Genomic DNA, 24,986 nt, shown 5'->3' with positions numbered 1-24,986 from the left:
CTGTCCCTTTGGATAACAGTAAAGTGGAAATAAATATAGTTAAATTTATGAAATAAAATTAAATAGGATTTTTTGGGAAGGTAAGTCTGGCCAGTTATACAAGCAACACGAGTCGGACGAGTCTAAAGATATGAGCTGAATTGGGTGAAACATTAAAGTTCTAGTCTGTGTCAATTACTCTCATAATAAATAATAATAATAATGTTAACTGTATTTTTCGGTATAAGTTGCATCAGTCCAAAAATACGTCATGACGAGGAAAAAAAACACATATAAGTCGCACTGGACTATATGTCACATTTATTCAAGACCAAGAGAAAACATTACCGTCTCCAGCAGCGAGAGGGCGCTCTGGGGTAGGCTACAGGAGCACTTAGCAGCATGAGCACTGAGTAGCATAGAGCTAATTTTACTATTTTTATTTATTATTTTTATTCATTTTTACAATTATTTATTAATGTCACACACACACATACCTAGTGCCTTATGACTTAAAAGATGAGAGTGGTAAATGTTACAGACATGGAACTGTTCAGTCTATTATTGATTTTAATTTCCACTTCACTGTTATCCAAAGGGACAGAACTATTTGCACTGTATTTATCAGTGGGACAATATTCATACAATACTACAACCTAGAAATAATTTGCAGGTCTCAGCAGCACGAATTATGTGCCCAGCTACATCTGATTCAAATATTATGCTAATTAACAGTGAGTGTAGTTTCAGACATTTCAGCTGAAGGCTGTCAGATGAAAACCGATCCGATTCGACCAATCAGATGAAAGCAGCGTTTCAGCTCCGCCCACAAGTCCGAATGAAATATTGAAGCCATAAACCGAAATGATCAAAACATACACGGACCAACTGTCTTGTCCATGTTGTCTCACTTGATTGAATACTCTTCTTGAGACTTGAGTCTCTGACCTTCTGTAAGCCCCGCCTTGTTCACGCAGTGATTGACGTGGCGCGAGGGCGGGGACACGTGATCGGCTCGGAATGCATTTTCAATGTGCACATTGAGTTTTGCTACATTCATTGCGGGACACCGAATGAAAATGCAATCGTAAGTGTCTTGACTGTGAGTGTTAATGCAATTAAGAAAAATAGCATTTAAATGATCATTTTGCCACAGTTTTTGCTTTAACATGTTAGAAATATCTAATCATTTCTGTAATACATTTTCATTTTAATTTTGCAACTTATAAAGCTTTAAAATTAATATTCATTTTACATTTTAAAACTGGTGTAGTAAATGGCAAATGAAAATTAGGTAATTTAATTTTCATTTTCATTTTGCACCAAACGTTGCACAAATGTATTGAAAAATGTAAATGTAAATACAGAAATGCATTGCCATTTTACATATTGCATTGTCATTTTGCATATTACATCCCAAATTGAATAATGCTACCCATATGCTTCCATATGAGACGCCCTTCAGAATAATTCATCCAGATTCTCTCATCGTTTATTAAGATAGATGTAGTTCATATGAATTGTGTGATATGCCGTCACATGATAGGTACATTACTGTTCAAAGGTTGGGGTCAGTAAGATATTTTAATGTTTTTCAAAATAAGTCTCACCAGAGCTGCGTTTATTCGACCAAAAAAATACAGAAATATTTAAATATTTAAAACGGCTGTTTTCTATGTGAATGTGTTAAAGTGTAATGTATTTCTGTGATGCTCCGCTGTATTTTCAGCATCATTCCTCCAGTCTTCAGTGTCACATGATCTTCAGAAATCAGAATAATATGATGATTCACTGCTCAAGAAACATTGCTGATCACTATCAATCAGTTCTACTGACATTTATTATTATTATTATTATTATATTTTTTTGTTGTTGTTGAAATTTTGATTAGTTTTATTTTTCATAATTCTTTGATGAATAGAAACTTCAAAAGAACAGCATTTATTTGAAATAGAAATTATCATTTGCAGTCGATTTGTCTTTGCTCAAGAAAAAGATTAATGTTCTTCAACAACAGCAACAAACCCCAAACTTTTAAACGGTACTGTGTCATTTTGCACCATTTTTTTTTTAAACACAATTTATGCGTTTGGCCATTGGATGATGGCACCTAGCTGTTATAAAATGCATCACGCCACGTTTGATACGACTGACTGCTGACCGGTTGGATTCTCACATACTGTATCACATTTATCGGAGATCTATTCCTGTAGTGTGACTTCTCAGGGAAAAACATGGTACATTTTACTGTGTTTATCCCTCAGATGAGACCGTATGGGAAATCAAACACAGTCAGGGAGTTCAGATGCATGAAACATTTCCCAATCATTTTTACATGCACATCTTTCCTGCATAGTTTCCATGGAAAGGAGATGCGTAGCTCACCCAGACGGCGCTCAGATGGACGGCTGTCCCGCACCTCCAGCACTGAGAATGAGCCGAGCGCAGAGGTGCAGAACCAAAAAGAGGCTGAAGAGAACAAGGAGAACATGCGTCTGGACGAATACTACAGTGACCCGGACAGCTGGAACGAGTCCGTCATCTCTGGTCTGTTGCTTTGTGCTGCTTGTGGACATCAGTGTTTTTTACATTAGCTAATTGACAATATTTGCAAAGTATTTGTTTAATGAAACAAAAATTTACATTATTTATATATAGTATTCATTATATTGTAATATATCTTAATTTAGTCAATATTGTAATATTTAAAATGATAATATTTTAATATTTTCAGTTTTAGTGCTTTTGTTTTGGGTGATTCCTACAGTAATTACTATTTATATTCATACCATATATATAATGTATGTATGTGTATGTGTGTGTCATTTTTTCTAAATTTAGCTGAATAAATAATCTTTCCATTGATGTAAGGTTTGTTAGGAGGACAATAGTTGTCTGAGATACAACTATTTGAAAATCCGGAATCTGAGGGTGCAAAAAAAATCTAAATATTGAGAAAATCTGTTACGGAATACCAGGACAGGAGGCTGAAAGTAACAGAAACAGTTTATTGAGGCACAAGCAGAGAAGCGGGTTGTGCTGGGTGATGTGATGGTGCTGGAGGCAGTGATGAAGTCATCCATAGTGGAATGGTTTTCAGACGCTGGAGGAAGTGGATACACACACACACACGATGAAGACTGGGAGCTTCTGGACATCGCTGGAGAGAGGTAAGTAGAGATAGAGTTAGTCCTTAGAGTAAGCATACAGGTAAAACAGTGGAGGGAGAAACAGAGGGATGGTAAGGCTTGAGAAGTGACACATGGAAAGTGGGGTAAATCCGGTACTCAGGTGATAATTGGAGTTTGAAAGTAACCGGATTGATCTAATCTAAGATGGTGAATGGGCCAATGAATCTGGGACTCAGCTTGCGGCAGGGTATGCGCAGGTGGATATCCCGGCTGGACAGCCAGACCTTCTGACCAGGTTGGAATTCCGGAGCATCAGATCGGCGAAGGTCGGCTGTCATCCTGTAGAACCCATTGCAGTTGATGGTCAGCTGTGTCCTGGGGATGTATTGATGTCCCTGTGGGCAACCCAGTTGAGTGTTGGCAGAGGGATTGGAGGAAGGTAGTGTCTCTGCGGACCAGGTAATGTGGCTGACGATTACTTTCTCAGGAAGTATGGTTTCAGGTTCTTCTAGGTTTTCTTCGGGGGCGTGACACCGGGACAGGGCGTCAGCCTAAATGTTCTTGGCCCCTGGGTGATATGAGGTGGAAAAGTTGGAGCGGGTGAAGAATAGCGGCCAGCGGGCCAGTCTTGGATTCAGCCTCTTGGCGATACATAAATATTGGAGGTTCTTATGGTCTGGGAGGACAAGAAAAGGGTGTTTGGCTCCCTCCAGCCAATGCCTCCATTCCTCCAGGGCCAACTTGATGGCCAGCAGCTCGCGGTTGCCGATGTCATAATTGACCTCCGCCGGGTTGAGCTTCCGAGAGAAGAAGGTACAAGGATGGAGGCGACTGGGATTCCCCTGCTGCTGTGACAGGACCGCTCCCACTCCGGTGGTGGAGGTGTCGACTTTGACGATGAAGGGTCGATTGGGGTCAGGATGCACCAGGAGTGGAGTGGTGATGGAACTGTAATTTTGAATAAAGCGTCTGTAGAAATTGGCAAAGCCGAGAAATCATTGGAGTTGATGGTGATGGTGGTAGGAGTGGGCCAGTTTCTGACAGCGTTTACCTTCCCCTCGTCCATCCGGATGCCACTGCTGTCGATGTTATATCCAAGGAACTGCACTGAGGGCTGATGGAAGGAGCGTTTTTCGGCCTTGTGGTAGAGCTGAAAGGCCCTCAGGCATTGTAGGACCTCCACAACGTGGCGATGATGTTCCGTTAGGCTCCAGGAGTAAATTAGGATATCATCTATGTAGACGAGGACGAACTTATGGAGGAACTCCCGGAGCACCTCATGGATAAAGTTTTGGAACACGGAGGGGGCGTTAACAAGTCCATACAGCATCACCAAGTACTCATAGTGGCCAGTAGGGGTTATGAAGGCAGTTTTCCACTCGTCCCCCTCACATATCCGAATGAGGTTGTACGTGCTGCGGAGGTTCAACTTGGTGAACACAGTGGCACCACGGAGATGTTCCAGGGCAGCTGCGACGAGAGGAAGTGGACAACGGAACTTGACTGTTATATTGTTGAGGGCACGGTAGTCAGGGCCGTAAGCCTCTGTCCTTCTTCTCCACAAAGAAAAAACTGGAAGCAGCAGGACGAAATGTAAATGGGCGAATGTAACCCTGAGCCAGCGCCTCCTTGATGTAATCCTCCATGGTCTTCTCCTCCGGGATGGAAAGGGGATATATCCTTCCTTTAGGCACTGGTTCACCCGGAAGCAGATCGATGGCACAGTCCCACAGCCGATGGGCAGGCAGCTTGGAAGCCTGTTTGGGGCAGAATACGTCACTGAAGGGGGCATAACAGGTCGTAATGGAGATGGATTGTTTTTCCACCGGGCTCTCGATGGAGGTGGTACACACAGGAAGAGGTTCCGAGGAAAGTTTGGCTGGAAGAGTGTAACCAGTGATACAGCCCTGGAAACAGGAGATGACGGGATTGTGCTGCTCCAACCATGGGGGCCCTAGGATGACGTCAGCGGTGGATTCCTCCAGAACCAGCAGGTGGATCTCCTCTTGATGGAGTAGTCCAGTTTGAAGGGTGATGGGGCCCACACTATGACGAATAAATGTTTGACTCACAGGCTTTCCAGTTATTGTGTGGACCTGGTAGGCTGACGGCATTGCTGTGGTAGTGAGCTTGAGTTGACTACAGAGGGCGCCGGAGATGAAGTTGCCAGCTGACCCAGAATTGAGGAGGGCAGAAACTAGAAGAGAGATGTCAGTGGCAGAGAGTATCACTATTGTGGTGAGTGGTTTCATTTGATACTTCGAAGGAAGAATGGCACTCACCATCGGAAGAGGAGGACGGATGGGGCATACGGAGATGATATGCCCCGGAGATGCACAGTAAAGGCAGAGATTCTGGGCCAGCCGTCTTTGTTGTTCAGCAGCAGTGAGTTGATAGGAATTGAAGAGCATGGGCTAGCTAACTGGTTCTGGGGAGGTGACGGTCTCTGGTTGGCAGAGTGGCAAGTTGGAATACGCCTGGCCCTGGTGCCCAGTTGCATCTCCAGGACCAGCGAGCATTGGAATAGGAATCCGCTGCAATCCTCCGCCGAACCAGAGTAGGGCGTCAGCTTGGCCATGGGACTGGCGTGCACGGCAGGTGAGAAAGTGGTGGTGTTGTCGGCGGAAGTGCTTGCAGGTGATGGGGATGCAGGAAGAGTGGTGAGTGTCCGACGCAAAGCATCAACCAGGTCCTGGAAGGGGTTCCGTGAGGCTCATGCTCGTGCCGATCGGTCCGGTCTTCTGTTACGGAATACCAGGACAGGTTGCTGAAAGTAACAGAAACACAGTTTATTGAGGCACAAGCAGAGGAGCGAGTTGTGCTGGGTGATGTGATGGTGTGATGAAGGGATGAAGGGGATCCGTAGTGCAATGGTTTTCAGATGCTGGAGGAAGTGGATACACACACACACACACACGCATGCACGAAGAAGACAGGGAACTTCTAGAGATCGCTAGAGAGAGGTAAGTAGAGATAGAATTAGTCCTTAAGAGTAAGCATACAGGTAAAACCTTGTTGCAAACGAGACCGGACGCTGACTGGGTGTGTATGTGTGGTATTTGTAGTGATATGGTGATTGCTGTTGGATGAGAATCAGGTGGCAGTGATTAGTATTCAGGTGAAGGAGTGCGCTGTGATTGGTAGGTGGTGGAACCTGGTGTGTCTGTAACAAAATCATCTTTAAAGTTGTTCAAAAGAAGCGCTTAGCAATGCATATTACTAATCAAAAATTAAGTTTTGATATATTTATGGTAGGAAATGTACTAAATATGTCCACGGAACATGATCTTTACTTAATATCTTAATGATTTTTGGCATAAAAGAAAAATAAATTATTTTGATCCATACAATGTTTTTTTTTTTTTTTTGGCTATTGCAACAAATATACCCCAGTGACTTACGACTGCTTTTGTGCTCCATGGACAGATATATTGGTGCTGTCAAACGATTAATGGCAATCATGGCCGTAGCCAGGCTTTGAAAACACTTTACTATATTTATGGGGTGGATAATTATATCAGTTGTTTATTATTTATGCAACCATACATATTGCTGTTATTGTTTTTATTTATAACCATTATATAGTTGATAACTTTGTCTAGTGCTCTTATGAATGTTTATAGCATGATTTGTGAAAGTTGAATTACTATACTGAATGACTTAGCATAGACTTCTTAACGGCTAGTGTTTGTGTATTTCATTTTATTCTGTACTCTAAGTTACTTGTTCTACAGATCTCTGCACAAGTGTTAGACAGCATTTTGATAGCTTTGATTTTTTTTTTTTTTTTACGTTTCTGACAAGTAATATCTTTTTTCCCCACCTTTTGGCCAACTTTTTTCTCCCTTCTCAAATCACATCAGAAAAGCATAATCAAAAAGTTGAAAATGTATTATTGGGTAGGGTAGGGGTAGGTGTAGGGAGAGCTTTATTGTTCCAATAAGGTGGCATCTATTTAATAATTTGAATTAAAATTAAAATTTACACTCAATTATTGCATACTGTTTTATAATGTAAATACAATATTGAAGTGCAGATAATAGTCACTATTTGCAATAGGTATTATAAATGGCAGAAAATCCTGGTTTTTAACATCTATAGCTATTTGCACTTAGTGTAAACAGCCGCTGCCTTTTTTGATTACTGCCAGACTAATGCCGGTGATGCAATGTTGCCAGATATTGCTATTAAAATAAACAAAAACCTATAAATAAATACAATTATACAAAATTATTTCAAATATTTTGGAAATTAGATAAGATAAAGTTATCACTGACCCTTAACTGCAACTTCCTACTTTATTAACTTTCTAAAGTGTCAAATTAAGTGGAAAATTAGTCAAAAAGTTGGATCTGGCAACATGGAGGCTGCATCTCTGTTTGACAACTGACAACTAGAGCCCCAGATACAGATCCCCTGTAAAGACCTTGTCTCAGAGGAGCACCAGGACAAGACCACAGGAAACAGATGATTCTTCTGCACAATCTGACTTTGCTGCAGCCTGGAATTGAACTACTGGTTTCGTCTGGTCAGAGGAGAACTGGCCCCCCAACTGAGCCTGGTTTCTCCCAAGGTTTTTTTCTCCATTCTGTCACCGATGGAGTTTCGGTTCCTTGCCGCTGTCGCCTCTGGCTTGCTTAGTTGGGGTCACTTCATCTACAGCGATATCATTGACTTGATTGCAAATAAATGCACAGACACTATTTAAACTGAACAGAGATGACATCACTGAATTCAATGATGAACTGCCTTTAACTGTCATTCTGCATTATTGACACACTGTTTTCCTAATGAATGTTGTTCAGTGCTTTGACGCAATGTATTTTGTTTAAAGCACTATATAAATAAAGGTGATTGATTGATTGATCTCGCTCTCAACTCTCTGAAGACTCGTTCACTTCGGCAGTGTCTCGCAGCGATCATTTTTATACCAATGACGCTAAACATTCTGAATCATAAATGCAGATCTTCATTTGAGGAGTCTAGCAGCAAATTAGTTAATCAGAGAACAATTTTTATATTTGAACATGAAAAATTTACAGAGGTCCGGACCTCTGTGACCTCATAGCTGGCTTCGGCCACGATCGCAATTAATCGCATCCAAAATAAACTTTTTTGTTTACATAATATATGTGTGTGTACTGTGTATATTTATTATGTTTATAAAAAATATGTTTATATACGGAATATATTTATATATAAAATATAAGAATATAAATATGAAATATATAAATATTTTCTAATTGTTAACTGTATGTGTGTGTATTTATATAAACATAATAAATATATATGGTACACACACATATATTATGTAAACAAAAACCTTTATTTTAGATGCGATCAAACTTGAATAATCATTTGACAGCACCTTTATATGTGTGTGTGTGTGTGTGTGTGTGTGTGTGTGTGAGTGTGTGTGTTTGTGCTAAAAAGCCAATCACACTGCAATAACCACCCAGGTTTAGTGGCCGTGATATTCATCAACAAATTAATTTATCTGTTTGTAAATTGGTCTCTTGGGTCATGAACATGCCTGGCTCGTGTTTGTCCATTTTACCCTCAATAATGATCATATGAACATGTGTTTGGGTCTGTGCAGGTACACTTCCACGACGAATCAGAAAAGAGCTTCTGGCAGTAAAGCTGCATAACAGACCCAGCAAACAGGAGCTGGAGGACAGGAACATCTTCCCCGTGCGCAGTGATCAGGAACGCCAGGAGATCCGCCAGCAGATCGAAATGAAGCTTGCCAAGTGAGTCTGGTTATGTCCTGTCATACAGATGCTGTGAACGTTTCATTTACATTTAATATACTTATCATATAACATATAATATCACTGATCAAAAGTTTAGGTCTGTAAGATTTTTAAGGAAATAGATATTTTTATTCCCCAAGGATACATTCATTTAATTTAAAAGTTCTTCTAAACTTTCTATTCACAGACAATATTGATAATAATCAGAAATTGTTCTTCTCTGTACTTCCCTGTTTTTACAGTAGATATCGACCGCGGACACAATACAGAAGTAAAATTGCTAAAAGCTATGGGAATTTTTTGTCCCTTTTAAATGTTCTCGAGTTTATTTTCCTATCCTGCTAGTGCATTATTATATGGTGAGTTGCATGCTATTTTTTGCTTTTAGAGTTGTTTCCCCCCTGCTGTCTGCAGTCAGAACAGACCTGTGACCATTTTTTACGTTTTAAAGATGGTCTGAATGATTGTGCAATGAAAACAAATTGAGAAAAACTTTTTAGGACTGTATTGTGTAGACTTACGTTATAATTTAGCTTTGGAAAGTGTGTGTAATATTAGGGTTAATGAATATTTGCCTTAAAAATGAAAATTATTAACTAACCGTTGGGCTTTCATTGATATCATTGTAAATTGTTATATTGCAGTTTGAGATATTAGTGATTTCCGGTTTGTGTTGCATCTGTCATGTCAGGTGTTTTTTTAGCCATCAGTTTAATGACCATGCAGTGCATGTGTGTGTATAGTACCTACAGCACATATTAACTTCATGTCAACCAGTAGAGGGAGCTATAACATTTCTGTTTCTGTGAAACCCAAGCAAATGCTCACACACCTTGGTTTTCTGTGGGATTTGAGTAAGCAGACTGGATGAGGTTGACAAAACCTCGATTCTCTAGTCAGTGAAGCATTTTTGTGTTCATTTTGAGTTTTGGTGATTTTGATCATTGTTCTGCTAGAAGATTCAACCATGGCCAAGGCTTCCTGATGGTCAGACAGGTAGTTTATGATATCATGTATCCCAACAAGATTTCCGTGGGCCTTCTGAATGAAAAATACCCCACTCATCCATCAGTATACTTCACAGGGTCCTTTTGGCTGTGCCAAATCCATTCCTAGTTGTGTGTCTCCAAAAAGCTATTTTGCCTAATTTCTCTAAAGAGTTCCACTAAAAGTTCCATTAATGTTTAACAAAATGTAGGTGAATGAGTTTGTTATTTAATGGTAGCTAAAGCTTATTTATGACACCCTCCCGAACAAGTTGAGGTTATGTAGGTGGCGTCTTGGTGTTTTGGAGATTTTCTGAACCAAAAACCAACTAATGTCTGCAATTCTTCAACTGTGATACTTACAGATTTCTTATGAGAATATGGAAAATATTTAATGATTTGATGAAAAATATTTAATGATTTGTTCACATGAATCTTTTGAGAAAACAGACAGTGGGGCGGGTGTTTAAAATGGTGAACGGTTTAGATATTTAAGTGCGTCACAGATTTTCACAGAGCAATAGTCAGATAAACCTCTTTTTGTCTAGCTCTCCAGAAAACTTTAAGCTAGCTTTTAGGGTAGCCAGATGTCCTCTATTTCCTGGGAAATACAGGGCCTTCCTGTACTAAACAGGACATCTGCTTAATGTTTGAAAGCCATTTCATTTAGAGAAACAAACAATCAACACAGTCTTTGCCAGCATGCTCATTCTTAGTGGTATTTTTATTCTTGCTTTGAATTTTGTTTCTTGGAGACCACCTTGAGGCATCCACATGAGATGGGCTCATTTATCATTTATGTTTCTTGCTTAAGTTGTTCAAGTGATTTGGTTATGCCTCCTCAGTGACTGCGTAATAAACAGCCAGTGTCCTCTTGGTTCCAGTGTATTCATCCTCTTCAGCTGTAATTATAAGTGAGCTAATAAAACTTTAATGAGTATGTTGTGTGTAATCCCAATGGCTGTAAATAACTGGAGAGCTGCTGGAGTAAGAGGAACAGAGCAAAGACTGTTAACCAGCCACTGTTTAATGGACGCTTCCTAAGCAACTGATTCCTTTACCAAAGCTGGACTGATTTTTATTACTATGCTTTCTCTGTATGCTCAAGTCTCACATGCACATTGAGTTGTTTTGCACTGATTAGTTGCTCCACACGGTGGCAGCACTGATGCTAGGTGTTGTTTTACAGACAAACAAGAAATGGACGAGAAGGAAAACTCTAGCAACAAACCAGTGGAGACAATAGATGGATACATTTGTGTCAGGGGGTTCAGATATTCAAGGTCCCGTTTTTTGTGCTTTTTTGAAGCTTTGATTGTGTTTACAGTGTGGAATATAACATGTGTTCAGGTTTCGCGTGTAAAAAAACAGTATTTTTCACACAATTCACCTATCTGTATACCGCTGTTTTCACTGTCATAAAAACGGGCTGATGACTTCCTTGTTCTATAAAGTCCCTCCTTCAGAAATACGTGAAGAGTTCTGATTGGGCCAGCGGTTCCTGTGTTGTGATTCGACAAAAGCCTAGCACACGCTACCCTCCTGGAAACGCGATTGGGCTAGTTTTGGAGTAGTTTTGAGAAGCAAGTGTGCAGGATTTGTTTTGAAAACCTGGCAATCCTGATCTGAACGCACGTGCTGGAGATGTACTTCTAATCACAGGAGCGTTTTTACTGACGAGATCCGCATTAAAATCGCATTCGATTTTTTTTGGGGAGCCCTACAGTCTAGTTAAAGGTCCCAAGACATGGATTATTTTTTTTTTATTTTTTATTTTTTTTTATTTTGTTTCCTTAGGTGTACTTATGTTGTTAGTATGATTTTTACATTCAAAATTTAGAAGTAAAAAGCATTCTTATATCCTAATATTAGCCCTCTGGCTTGAATGCTCTGTTTGAAGGGGCGTGTCTGCTGTTAGACTAACCACAACTGTTGTGATTGGCTGACATCTTTGCATTCGAAATGCATATTACATGTGGAAGCCCTCTCAAATATACAGTATATATATAACATTTCTCCTTATAACGTCACAAGGAGGAGATTCAAGATCAGCCCGGTTGAGCTTCCATTTTCTCAAATGCAGAGAAAGATAGCAAAATCGCGATTCACAGCGATTAAAATTTCTTGAAACTTGGGGACCATACACAGGCTAAGGGAACTCATATTAATGTTAAAAAACCTCAGAAAGTGAAAATTTCATGTCATGGGACCTAAACAGTGTTGCCCTTTGTGTAATACGTTACAGAAACTGTTAAACGCACCAACTTAAATAATAAAATACACTTACTGTGGTCCATAAACAACACCTTCTCCAGACAAAGAGGGAACTGCTCCATCTTTCAAGAATAATCTTTGTGCAAATACGGCATTAAACTGATTGAGATCGAGGAAGCTGTCCTCAGCAAAGTGTACTGCATATAGTTTTACATGTGGATTATAATTTTCGGGAACCGAGTTAAACATAAATTGTAACCACTGATCTCCAAGTACAGCATCCCTGGGAAGCCCAAACAAAGATGACTGGACTCAGAAATAAAAATAACAGCATTTCGACGACATGGCAAACACAAACGCAACTCTTCCTCTTCTCCGTTGGAGCACACCAAGGCCACGCCCCTTTTTTTGTGTATTCATGTGGGTGGAGGTTAGTCAAAAAACTGTTTTAGTGACGTCATTCCTGCAGGAACTAGAGGGATGTAGTCCAAACGGGCCGTTTTTTTGTAGGGGAATTCTGTTAAATAAAATATCTCGCTTGGCATTGAACTTTGAGCTTTAGAATTTTACAGATATTATTTATACTCTAACAACAACATTACACACTAACTAAAGTTTAAAACATGGGATCACGAAGAACTAGAGCTTTCACAAAACTCTACTTTAAAAGAATATAAAGACACATTTTTGTTATAGTTAATATCTGACGAGAAATAGTGCAGGAACTGTAGAAAGATGATACTTTGGAAGGTTATGTGAAAGGCACATTGTGTGCTATGGGCTTTAGTGACTTAAGTCAACAAAGTCCCTTCTACATCTGTGGGATTATGTTACCCATTGTATCACCCCCTAGGTGATCACAGTTACGAAGTTAAGTGCGAGCTAGGGCTGGAACGATTACTCAGCATTTTCCACAGTGTTGAAAATAAAAATTTAAGTGAAGTGGCATGTATTCAAGTCAAGTAATCCATGCTAACCCATGTGCTCTGTATTTAACCCATTCAAGTGTACACACACAGTGTCATAGTGGCTGTCAGGCGAAGGAGTTTGAAGGAGAACGCAGGACACAGATATACAACACAGAGTCTTTTAATGAATCCACTGGGGAGAAATGTAGAAATCAACTACTTTCAACAACATAGACAGGACAAAGAGACATAGGAAAGGCAGGGCTATTTAAACTGAACCAAACAATTGACTAATAAGATAATAAATGAACACAGGTGGAAACTAATTAACTAATAGAGCAATAAATGGAAAACTAGGACAAGGCAGGCAGAACAGAATCACAGAACATACACGTGATCCACAGCAGGGTGTAGTGAACATTTGATCTCATATACCCTAATGTAAGGGCCTGCAATAACACGGTTTGACCAGTGTGGGGCTGTAGCACAAGACTGTTATTCAGCAGTCCAACAAAAGAAGACGCTTATGAGCCATGCAAACACTGAAAAATGCCAAACCAGTAGAATGTGGTAAAGTTTTACAAAACTACAGACAGAAAATGCTGCTATGTGTAAAGGCCCAAAAAACACAGCCAAGTAGTTTTTTGGTTGGTGTAAAAAGTAGATTGATATACGCAAGCAGTGCTTTAAGAGTGACATTTAGATGAACGTAAATACAAGCTGTGAACTTTCCTCACAATAACGAAATAAACACACAAACAATATGACAGTGCTGAGAAAGCAGCAGATAAGAAAGCATTGGATCAGATGTGGATGTCTGCATCAGCCGTGCGCACCAGTCATGTCACATTTATTTATGTAACTCTTTCTGCAATGGATTGCTTTAAAGAAAGCACATTTATTTATTTTTTTATGTCAGTGTCACTTTATTTCCTGCTATAAAGCAGCTCTATATGTACAGAATATATAGAGTATGCAATATTTTAACAAATTGCAAAATCTGAATAATCAGTCAAGCCGACTGAATAATCTCTGAAATAACTGACGATTAGTCGATGAATAATTTTGGCTTGCTTAGTCGGGTACCCTTCATTTTCAGTGATATCGTCAACTTGATTGCACAGATACTATATGAACTAAACCAAACTGGACGATGACATCACTGAATTAATGATGAACTGACTTTAACTGCAAACAGAGTGTTTACTACTGTCCCTTTGCATTATTACACACTATTATCCTTTTTAGTACTGTAAATCTGCTTTGACACAATCTGTATTGTTAAATGCACTATGTAAATAAAGGTGACTTGACTAGTAATCGCTGGACTAATCAGTAATGGAAATAATCATTTGTTGCAGCCCAAGTACGAGCACACATTTCCTAAACATGGTATTTCACACTTATGTGACAAATTTGCCAGTAATAAGAAGGATTGTTGCTCTTTATTAGGTTCAAAACACTAAGGCTCTTAGAAACAAAATCTGAGATCAGAAGTAGTTCTGGGAAACTGTGATCAGCTACAGTACATTTCAATCGTCGTTTATAATCTTTAGTCTATTGTTGGCCATCTGTTGTTGGAATCTGGATGTTCAGAACTGAAATGAGACCTATATAAAAGGGTTCAGCTGTGTCATGTTGTTACAGGTGTAAAGTATACAGGGAACCCCTCTGGAGTCCAGTCTCCTCTGAGCCACTCTCGGATGGGAGTCTGAGACGGGCCGCACACAAACAGCTTATGTAAGGCCTCCACTTACGCAACCAAGCGCTTGCAGATCAATCGCGGACACAATTGTGAGGATGAACTCTACTCAGTGGCTAAGAGAAATGGATCCTAGGTCAAATCATGCCACAGGGTGTTAGGATTTCATATTGATGTGTGTGTGTGTGTGTGTGTGTATTGTGTCAGAACCCCTGAACTTCGTCACTGTACTCAATCAGCACATGCTTCAGGCTACACATGATGTTCTTTATGGTTGTGATATAATGTCTAGAGTGGTCACTTTCCATAAAACAGGTATTGCCCAACAACTGGATTCTCTGACTTTAAGTGATAGCGTGTGAAAAACTGACAGACACAATGCAAGAGTGTTCAAACTCTATGATTTGAGGAAAAATTTTAAGACATCCGGCCTTTCAAAGCTGCATTTATTTAGAAGCAGTTAACTTAATTAAACATCGGCTAACAGAATGACTTCACTTTTGTCTTAAGTTAAATTGTATTTTCATAATATAGCTAATTCAGCTTTTGTTTAAGGTAACATTAATTTGTAAAAAATTTGTAAAAATAGTTTTTTTAAATAATAATAGTAATAATAGTGATAACAATAATAATGAAAGTTTTCATCTTTGGGAAAATAATGTTTCCTGCTGACTCGCAAAACAGTGTCTTGTCAACATATCATTTGTATAAAATATTACAACATATTATATAATATTATTACAACAGCCATCATTAAAGTTGCTTGGCAATTCAGTCAGAAGTACAAAGGCAGCTCTGTGATATGCAGCATTGAAGTTAAACACAGACATAAAAATTAGAGATTTTGCGCAAACTATTTGCTCTGGAAGAAATAATAAATGAATGAGACCAAAAACTGCAACTGCAAACCAAAATGAATTATATCTCATGTTTGAAAACTATAGTGTGGTCAGAGACAGCGGTAATTTGCAGAAGATCTGACCAAGGTGAAGCGCTCTCTCTGTGAGTTTATGAGCGCTGAACTTTTGTTGATGTCGTGGAGCTCACAACTCTGAAAACGTTAAAGCAAATTTCCAAACACTCTTGCCTAAAATGCTCCCAAAACTTAAATTCCATGGCACAAAACATTATTATTATTTTTTTATATTATTTTAATTATAGGGGATTTAGTGCTGTCCACTATGATCTGGGACCAGATCCAGAAGGCCAAGCGGGAGAAGACCGACCTGCATGTCATCTGGCTTGACCTTGCCAATGCATACGGATCAGTCCCGCATCAGCTGGTCAACTATGCCATGGAATTTTTCCACATGCCCACTTGCGTCAAGAACCTGGTAGCTCAGTACTTTAGCAACTTGCAGATGTGTTTCTCCCTCCAGGACTTCACCACCGGGTGGCAGCGGCTCGAAGTAGGAATCGCAATGGGGTGTACTATATCTCCAATACTGTTTGTAGCAGCCTTTGAGATAATCCTCATCGGTGCAAGGCAAATGGTTGGGGGGGATCAAACTCCCAACTGGTAAGAGGCTTCCTCCACTGAGGAGTTACATGGATGATGTCACCAGCCTCATTCAGACAGCTGCATGCACATCAAGACTGCTGAAGAGGATGGACGAATTGATATCATGGGCAAGAATGAAAAATCAAGCCCTCCAAGTCCCGGAGCTTGTCCCTCAGAAGAGGAGTCAGAAATGACAATACCATCTTCGTCGTTGGAGGGGAAAAAATCCCACTCCTATCAGAGCAACCCATCAAAAGCCTGGGGAGGCAGTACACTGCAGACCTATCTGACAAACAGATGGGGAAAACCGTCATGAAGCAGCTCTCTGACGGACTGGCAAGGATCGATCAAAGCAAACTCCCTGGGAAGTATAAGGTCTGGTGCTACCAGTTTACACTCTACAGGAGGGTAATGTTGCCCTTGAAAATGAGTGAGATTCCCTCATCAACCGTAAGTAAGATGAATGGAAAAGCCAACTCATTCATCCGAAAGTGGTTGGGGTTGCCAAAACCGGTCTCTTTGGAAAAAACATGCTGCAGCTGCTACTACAGTCCTACAACACTACAGTAGCTACAACACCGGGAAATCATGGGCAGAGTTCAGGCAGGAAAAGGAGGGCTAGGATGGGGAGAGACGCCATGCTTCTGGTCCAAGGCCAATCGCAAGCAAAGGAAGGAGATGGTGGTAACAGAGGTGACGAGGAAGGAGGAAGATCGCTACAAAATCAAGGCCGTGTCGCAGGGTCGACAAGGAAGCTGGACAACCTGGGAGGGAATCATGAACCGGAACATCAGTTGGTCAGACATTTGTAAGATCCCACAGGCAATACTTAGCTTTCACATTCGTTCAACCTACGACACACTTCCCTGCCCTTGGAACCTCCACCAGTGGTTTGGGAATGAAGAATCCTGTGTACTCTGCAATGCCAGCAACGCAAGTCTCCAGCACATCTTGTCAGGCTGTAAGATCGCTCTCTCACAGGGACGCTACAGATGGCACCACGATCAGGTCCTGAGAAAGCTAGCCGAAGTACTGGAGGAGTGTCGACAGGGTAGCAAACAACCACCATCAGCAGAGGACCCCACCATCTTTGTGTCGGAAGGAGGGGTAAGGAGAAGCATCAGATTAAGAGAAACAGTAAAGCCCTTCTCCCCCAACCAGGAGTGGAACATGAGGGTTGACCTGGACAGGCAGCTCCGGTTCCCCACAGAGATAACCACCACATCTCTCTGGCCAGACATAGTGGTGTGGTCAACCAAGGCAAGATCGATACACCTCATTGAGATTACTGTACCACTGGAGGAGGGAATCGAGGCCGCCTTTGAACGGAAGGAGGCCAGATACTCAGAACTCGCTGCTGAGTGCCGGGAGGCTGGCTGGAAGACGACCATCTACCCAGTGGAGGTCGGATGCCGAGGTTTCCTTGGGTTGTCAACCATACGCCTCTTGAGGGAAGCAGGAGTGACTGGAGGGAGGCTAAGGAGGGCAACAAAGGATCTGGCAGAGGAGGCAGAGAAAGGTAGCTTTTGGCTCTGGCTGAGGAGGAAAGATAGGTGTTGGGGGAAGAACACCTAACCCCAGACAACAGTAGCAGGGAGAACAGCGATCAGCTGCAGGGGGTGACAGGGAGACGTCCCTGTCACTGCTCCGCCACCAGGAGACGTTCCAGAATCAATGGAGCGAAATGTTGGTGAATGGTGGTTTCTGGCTGATGACCCTGCAGCTGACCCATGAGCACTGGAGGAGGTGCGACAGGCAGCAATGCCCAGCAGGTGGTAACATCTTCCTGTGCAATTAATGCTATTGAATTACTCTTAGGGTGTTACAGGAAGAAACTCAAGAAAGGAGTGCGTTATTAAAGCATGTGAAAGCTCTCATGACCCTTGTGCTCAGCAGTGAGTCAGACTGAGAAGCAGAAAGCCCACAGCAGAGGATCCAGAGCGGACTGTGTAACCGGAGCCTGCGAGCGCTGGGTAAACACAGGTGCTGTTTCCCCCCGTCCCAATGACTGCAGGGGAGCCGTGTATACCGTGTGCTGCAAAATCATCTCTCACAAGAATGACTGGTCAACAAAAATCTGATGCCCTCGTTTTCAGCAGAAGCCGAACATGCTTCTCTGACCAGTTTGTTCTGGGGGAAGCTTTTATTCCTGTTAATTAATAGCTCAGAAGACTTAATGGGATCTTAATGATGTATCATTGCAGTATCGTTCATTTAGTCTTGAAAGAATTTGAAGAAAACTGCTGTTCATATTGCAATCTCTGAATTTGGAGACTGCGGTGAATCCAACAAAGAAAATCTTTAAGTGACGTGCAAAACGTACATTGCTCTCTCAGTGATGTCTAGGTGAAACAGTAGAGAATTTCCATTTTCATTTCTTTGAAGCTAGATGTGATACAGTTCATATATTGACCTATATTTCCATCTAGCTGGTGGAAAAATAAAGAAGTGTCAATAAATCTTTGGTTATGATGGAAGCATGTTAGCACCATCTGCTCCAAACAGAGCAGATCAGATTATACAGCTTTATTAAAAGAGCCATCAAAATATCCCAGAACAATGTTACATTGACAGTAAAACCACCATTTACAGTGTTACCTACCTCAAGTATACAGGAGGTCAAATAGAAAGCAGTGTGATGAATCAGAGCGGTTGTCAGTACTTGTGTAACCCAGTGTAACTGCTAACAAAAGCTAGTCATCTGTGAAGAGTCATAAAGGGACTTCTGCTCATGTCCTTTTATTGTTTTTCACAGCAGATAATAAGATAGCTCATATCTGTGCTTTCAAAACAACATCATTTTAACAATAACCCTAAAGTAAAAGTACATGCATTTTCATCTTGAGAATGATTTAGATTTAAACTGTAAATTATATGAGGATTCAAATTAATTTAGAAATTAGTGTATATATTTTTGCTTCCCAAATACATGCAAAAAAAAAAAAAAACACTTTTAAGGCAATGTTGTGTTTGCTCTGTGTGTTTGAGTTGCTGGCTTTTATTTAATGTGTCTAAAATTCAACATCATATCAGCGTACATCCACATGCACATGCAGTTGAGACAGAGTTATTATAGGGTTAACTAAAACCATAAATATACACATTATATGTATATATATATATATATATATATACATATTTCAATTTCAAAAGCTTTATTGTCTCTCCCCAATGGAGTGGAAAATTGCCTTCAGACAAAATGCTCAACACACAAACAGCACAAATAATCCTCACAACAACAAACTACGCCGTATGTATCTATTAAGATAAATACGATGTTTTAAAACTGTGCTTATTTTTTCAGCTATTCACAAGTAGTTACAGTAGAATGAAGTTGAAGTACTAAAATAATTAATAATAATAATAATAATGATGATGGTATAAAATAAACAAAAACAACAATTCTTTTAACAAGAACCCTAAAATTAAAAATGCAACAGAAAAAATGAAATAATAAATCATGTTTGCTGAAATAAGTGCACTTCTGGTATTTAGAAATGTAGATTTATGTGTGTGTGCAGCACTGGTGCAGTGATCATGAAAACGCCTTGAGAACTCATGTGCTTTGTTGTTTAATGCGATCTGTGTTTCCGTCGTGGTGGCTAGACATTCTGACACTTGCAATATTGCTTTAGTAGTGTATTAATAGTCTATTAATAAAGCTAGGAGTACTACTGTACGGTTTGTTGTTATATTATGTAACAGCGGATTTTGCAGGAAATAAACCTCGTTCTGATCGTTTGAATCAATCGACACAATCTTCTCCTTCTTCGTTGTGTAACTTCTCTTTGTTCGTGCTCTTGTGTAACACATCAGTATTTGAGTTGTGCCTGAGTGCAGTGGGTTGGCCGGGACGGGGGATCCCTCTCTAATGCTATTTTTAGTCTGCTGCATTGTCATTCGCTCTGAAAAACCGCAGCAGGACTCCCGATCAATGCTCTACGTCACTGTTGCTACCTCAAGGAGGAAAGAGATTGCATTCGGCCCCCTCACAGCCCGCCATGCTGCCGCTTTCTAATCCTGTCCTGTCATAGTGACCCACTGTTCCCCGTCCACCTTGGCTTGCTGTAACCATCATCGTCTCGATGGCAGATCCTCCAGCTCCTCCTGTGATGGTCTTACTATCACCAGTCCTTCTCAAACAGTGATGCCCAAACCACTAAATATAGACGGCGAGTTGATGAATAATGCATGGCCAGACTTGCAGTGCTCAGTCTGTCCTCAGCGTTCACGACAGCAGAGACGGAGAGAGTATGACAGCTGGCTGTTAAACGTGCAGAGCTGCATGTTCATTCTGTGGCGAAGGCTCGGTGCTACAACAACAAGACGCCCACTCACAGATGCCCCACCAAACCACAGCCAGATTCACACTTCGGTTCGGCTTTGGTTGTCTGTTGATACGACAGATCTGTCACAAGGCCAGTGATTGAAGGACGGTTCACATTTAATAGTCCAAATAACTACTTACACTTTTTGTGCAATGGCAATTATACCTTAATGTTTGTTTAAAAAAAAAATGATTTAAAGAGTCTACCATAACGAAATTGAATATTTAACCATTTCTGAACTATTATGTGATATAATCATTGTTAGAATTGATGAGTAGATGATTAAGAGTTATCTTTGTTCAGAAGGGACTGTATAATACAGTTTTCTGAAGTAACTGTTACAAACGCTAGACACATCTCTCGTATCACTCCATGCCTTCTTCTTTCATAGTAACATATTTAACGCAAACGTATTTATTTACCGAGCAACTTCACGTTCAGGTGATGGTCACTCTGGTGAAAATGACCAGCAGACTGTACGGTAATCTTTTTATTTTTTATTGAATTATTTAATAGTTATATGTAAAAGAGACTGAAAACAGATGTCTTGTTTAGCTCCCAGTGTTTTGAGAATGCCATGTGTTGAATACTGAAACCTGCAGTGCCTTGTGAAGAGAAGAAAATCATCATGAGATAATTATAAATAGACAGCCGTCACATGAATGTCATGCTGTAGTGCAACAGTGCAGGGGAATATGGAGCCTGGAATAGTTCCTTGTTCTAGAAAACACCCAATGTACAAATCCATTCGGTTGCTATTTATAGAAGCATCAGTTGATAGCCCCCATCACGACTCGGGCTCAGACTCCAGCTCATTACCCTCTCCACTGCTTTCTATGGCAGCTGCAGTTGCTAGGCAACAGTGGCCAGTCAATAGGGACTGGATGTGTTTTTTAGTTTCTGGTGGCAATGTCTTAGCTGCTGAAAAATTGATTGTGGTTCTGTACAGTAGATTCAAGGCACAGTTTATTACATTAACAAAACGTGAGCGGGGCAGCTTGTTTCTACAGATCTCACTTGTTTTATTAGAGTCAGGCATCAAATGCCAATAATGTGTAGTAATTCTGTCCAAATTCTGTGTCGTTGGTTAAAACAGGAGTTTTGACACCGATAGGCTCACACTGCTCCAGTGATTGCAAACCCTAGTGAAAAATAAACATAGTAAAATACATTTATTTCATGCTAAGCGCACTACAAATACAATTTGACATGTATGTACTTAATGCCCTGCAGTAGTGCTTTTAGTACACTAAACTAGAAAACTTAAGATCTGCAACTGGAACAACTCATTTTGTGTTTAATGTACTTTCAGTAGTGCTGAAGTCCAACTAAAGATACACCGAAGTGTGTTTAATTGTGCTAAAGAGGAACTATTGCTAGTATACTTCAGGCACACTTTAAATATTAAATCTTATTCAGAGATCGTACAATCTTCATCAACAGTGACTTTAAAACACATTTTAGGCTTTATATTAAAAAATGTGCATTGTGCACAAGTAGTACTCCAAATCAAGTTTAGTTATCATTTCTATATCAGTAAGTCTCGAGCGATACATCAGTAAACGTGTTAAAAGATTTGAACTATTTTTAGTATGAAATAAATGTGTTTTAAACATATTACTTGGGAAGCTATTACTAGCTAACAGCAGTATGGCTCTTGTGACTGATAATCAGACATGAGTTGTTCAGAACACGCCTCCTTGATTACATATGATAATCACACATGTTCAGGAGCGTGTTACCCATGCAGCACTACAGCAAAACTATCGACTGTGTGTTCCTGGCCTGCATTCTCTGCTAAATTAAGCTCAGCTTCTCAACCAGGCAACGGCCCAATGCTTCGGATCCATGGTGACTTCATAACTATCTTACAGGCCGTGCATGACGCTTCGCCGGATGTGACATCGCCTTTACAGCTCCAAAAAAAGCCCAGATCCTGGAATCAGATCCTGCCATCCCACAGTGAAAGCGCTATATTTACATCTGAATACACTTGCTAATTAAGTCATCAGAGGCACAATAGCATACACAACCAATTCAACGCTGCCCACATTACATTACATCAGAGTTACGTTTCCAGATCTTCAGGCACATGGTCTCTAAATCTTTCGTCCTGTTTTTTCTTTTAAGAAGGAAATTAAAATGATTTCATTTCGTTTCATAATATTTATTCCTCTTCTCGTGTGAACCTCTGAGCTGTGCATGTGCATGCAAGAGAATGAATAAACAGAAGTGTAATAAAACAGTACATTTTGACAATTTACAAAACTGCAAACAAGAGACGGGTGATGTTTTAAAAGGCTAATCAGATGAGGTATAGTACTATTCTAAAATAGAAACAAATCCACCAAACTGGATCCAATAAAAAAAATCCCAGTATTGGAAAATCAATCACTGGAAAGAGCTGAGTTGCTATCTGGGCCACAAACGGACAGATCCTCCAGTGGCAGACATTGTTTCAACCCAACAGCAAATCGATTTGTGTTCATTCCCAGTTCTGGCCTCATGAGGATACAATCTGTTTAAGGACAGAGCTGAACGGGTCAAAAGTAATGCATCTTGTATGGCTCCAATTGATAAAATTAATACTTTCTCATAGTGTTTATAATGCATCTGAGGTCAGCCAAGCTTGAATCAGTCACATTTGTTGCCTCACAGCTGTCATGTGTTTGTGAAGTTCATCAGAGGAGAAGCCCAGCGGGCGCCAGATCAGACCGTATCACACTTTAGAGTGACTGTAGATGTGGAGGCGTTTGAAGACCAGACCTCACGTCGTTCCTGTAGCGGGACAGACCGAGCTCTTTACCTCACATGTTGCTCTGATCTAAAGAGCAGACCTGGGGTCAGCCCAGAGATCTGATGCATTCTTAAAAGCGAGCCATGAATAAAATTGCTTTCATGTCTAAGCCTTTATTTATATATGAACTAAAAAGTACAGTAGGCAAAGTGTTTTAAATATGGCTCAGTATTTGGCTATTTCTATTTGTCTTGATATTAATGTGAGAGGATCATTTTTAAACAGCTAGTGTTACTATATTGACTCAAATATTTTTTTTGTCTTTGTCATTACATACTGCAAATGGCACTGTTTAATGTTAAATGTGTCAAGATTTCAGTTCCTCCATCTCTCTCGTACATCTAATTTTTACTACGCGCTCAGGAATCCAAATGACACCCAGAGAAGCACCCTGGAAGTTACACAAACGCTCAAACTATTCCCAAGCGTGGATGTAACTTCTGTAATGATGCTTGGCATCCTTGTCCCTCAGGGTGTCCACGACACACTTGGCCGTCAGTCAAAGCCGTAATAGCCACCCATGCAGTCAGCGACTGTCTGAAGCCTCCTTCATATCGCTGGGTCGACCGGAACGAGGCTCGGGCATTAACACACAGCTCGCTGGACAATGGCAGGCCGTGAAATGCAGACTGACTCACAACCACTCACTGACAGTCCCATCAGGGTCTGCTCCTGAAAGCGGCTTATCGCTCTGACACAGCGGAGGCTCACTTCATATACAGCACATCCTCATGTTTCAGTAGTGGAGGGAGACCTCAGGGTATAGCCTGAACTAGAACAACTAAACACCTTTGAGATGTTGTAGTGTGCTGATGAAAACATTCCTCTGAAAAGCCCAGTTCTCCATAGGCACTCTCTGTTTAGCACATTTTCAGAAATAAATGCTGGATTTGAGTGGTTTTAGATGTATTTCAGGTTTTACATGATGGAAAAAAAATCCCAAATAGCCTTTTATAGTCTGTATTCAAGTTTATATATATATATCTAACAGGAATAAAACAACCTCTGAAATATTAAGGAACAGGAGTATCACTTTGCTGTAAATTTTATTATTTAATAAGATTTGTTAGTATTAGTTAATAAAAAATAGATCTGTTCAATTTTAGTTCAGTTCATGGTAAGCCCGGGTCCATTAAATAATATTAACAGAAATCATTTTGATAATGTAATGAATATTAACTATAAGTTAATAAATGTTTGTAAGGGTTAACATAAACTAACAATGAAAAATTATTCTAAAGCATCTATTAATCTTAGTTAATATGGACTAAACGGACTAAAAACATGGACTAATGTTAACATGGACTAAAAATGAACAGTTGTATTTTTTATTAACTAATGTATATTGATCATTGTGAGTTTGTGTAATATAGTTAACAAATTGAACCGTATTGTATTTTTCATTATAGTTCAATTATATTTGAACTAATGCAGTTAACCTTATTGGTTTATCTGAGTATTGTTTGAGTTTTTCTCATGTTGCGTGTGTTTAAAGGCTTCAGTGGCGGCGGTGTGTCACAGCTGAGCTTCCGCTCCCGATGGCTCAGCTTCATCTCCTCACAGATAATATTTCCAGGACCTGGGCCAATCAGGAGAGATTTAAAAATACCCATCTCTGGTCTGGAACGGTGTTTTTAACAGCAGTTGGTGTACAAGCTTCAGCATCATGATTCACGGCATCATG

General features: G+C 40.2%; 1 protein-coding gene across 2 annotated transcripts in view; it reads left to right on the top strand.

The window, feature by feature from the left end:
• Positions 1–24,986, top strand: part of phactr3b (phosphatase and actin regulator 3b) — a 51,778-nt gene that overhangs the window by 21,860 nt on the left and 4,932 nt on the right. For both annotated transcript variants that reach the window (XM_026240809.1, XM_026240808.1), the window contains exons 7-8: positions 2,336–2,526; positions 8,710–8,863. In XM_026240809.1, the coding sequence (XP_026096594.1) occupies positions 2,336–2,526; positions 8,710–8,863 (345 nt within the window). The remainder of the gene's footprint in view (positions 1–2,335; positions 2,527–8,709; positions 8,864–24,986) is intronic.

The sequence above is a fragment of the Carassius auratus genome, linkage group LG36F (assembly GCF_003368295.1).
Source record: "Carassius auratus strain Wakin linkage group LG36F, ASM336829v1, whole genome shotgun sequence".
Lineage (NCBI taxonomy): Eukaryota > Metazoa > Chordata > Actinopteri > Cypriniformes > Cyprinidae > Carassius > Carassius auratus.
Note: the sequence above shows the minus strand (reverse complement) of the source record. Positions and strands in the feature narration are given on the sequence as shown.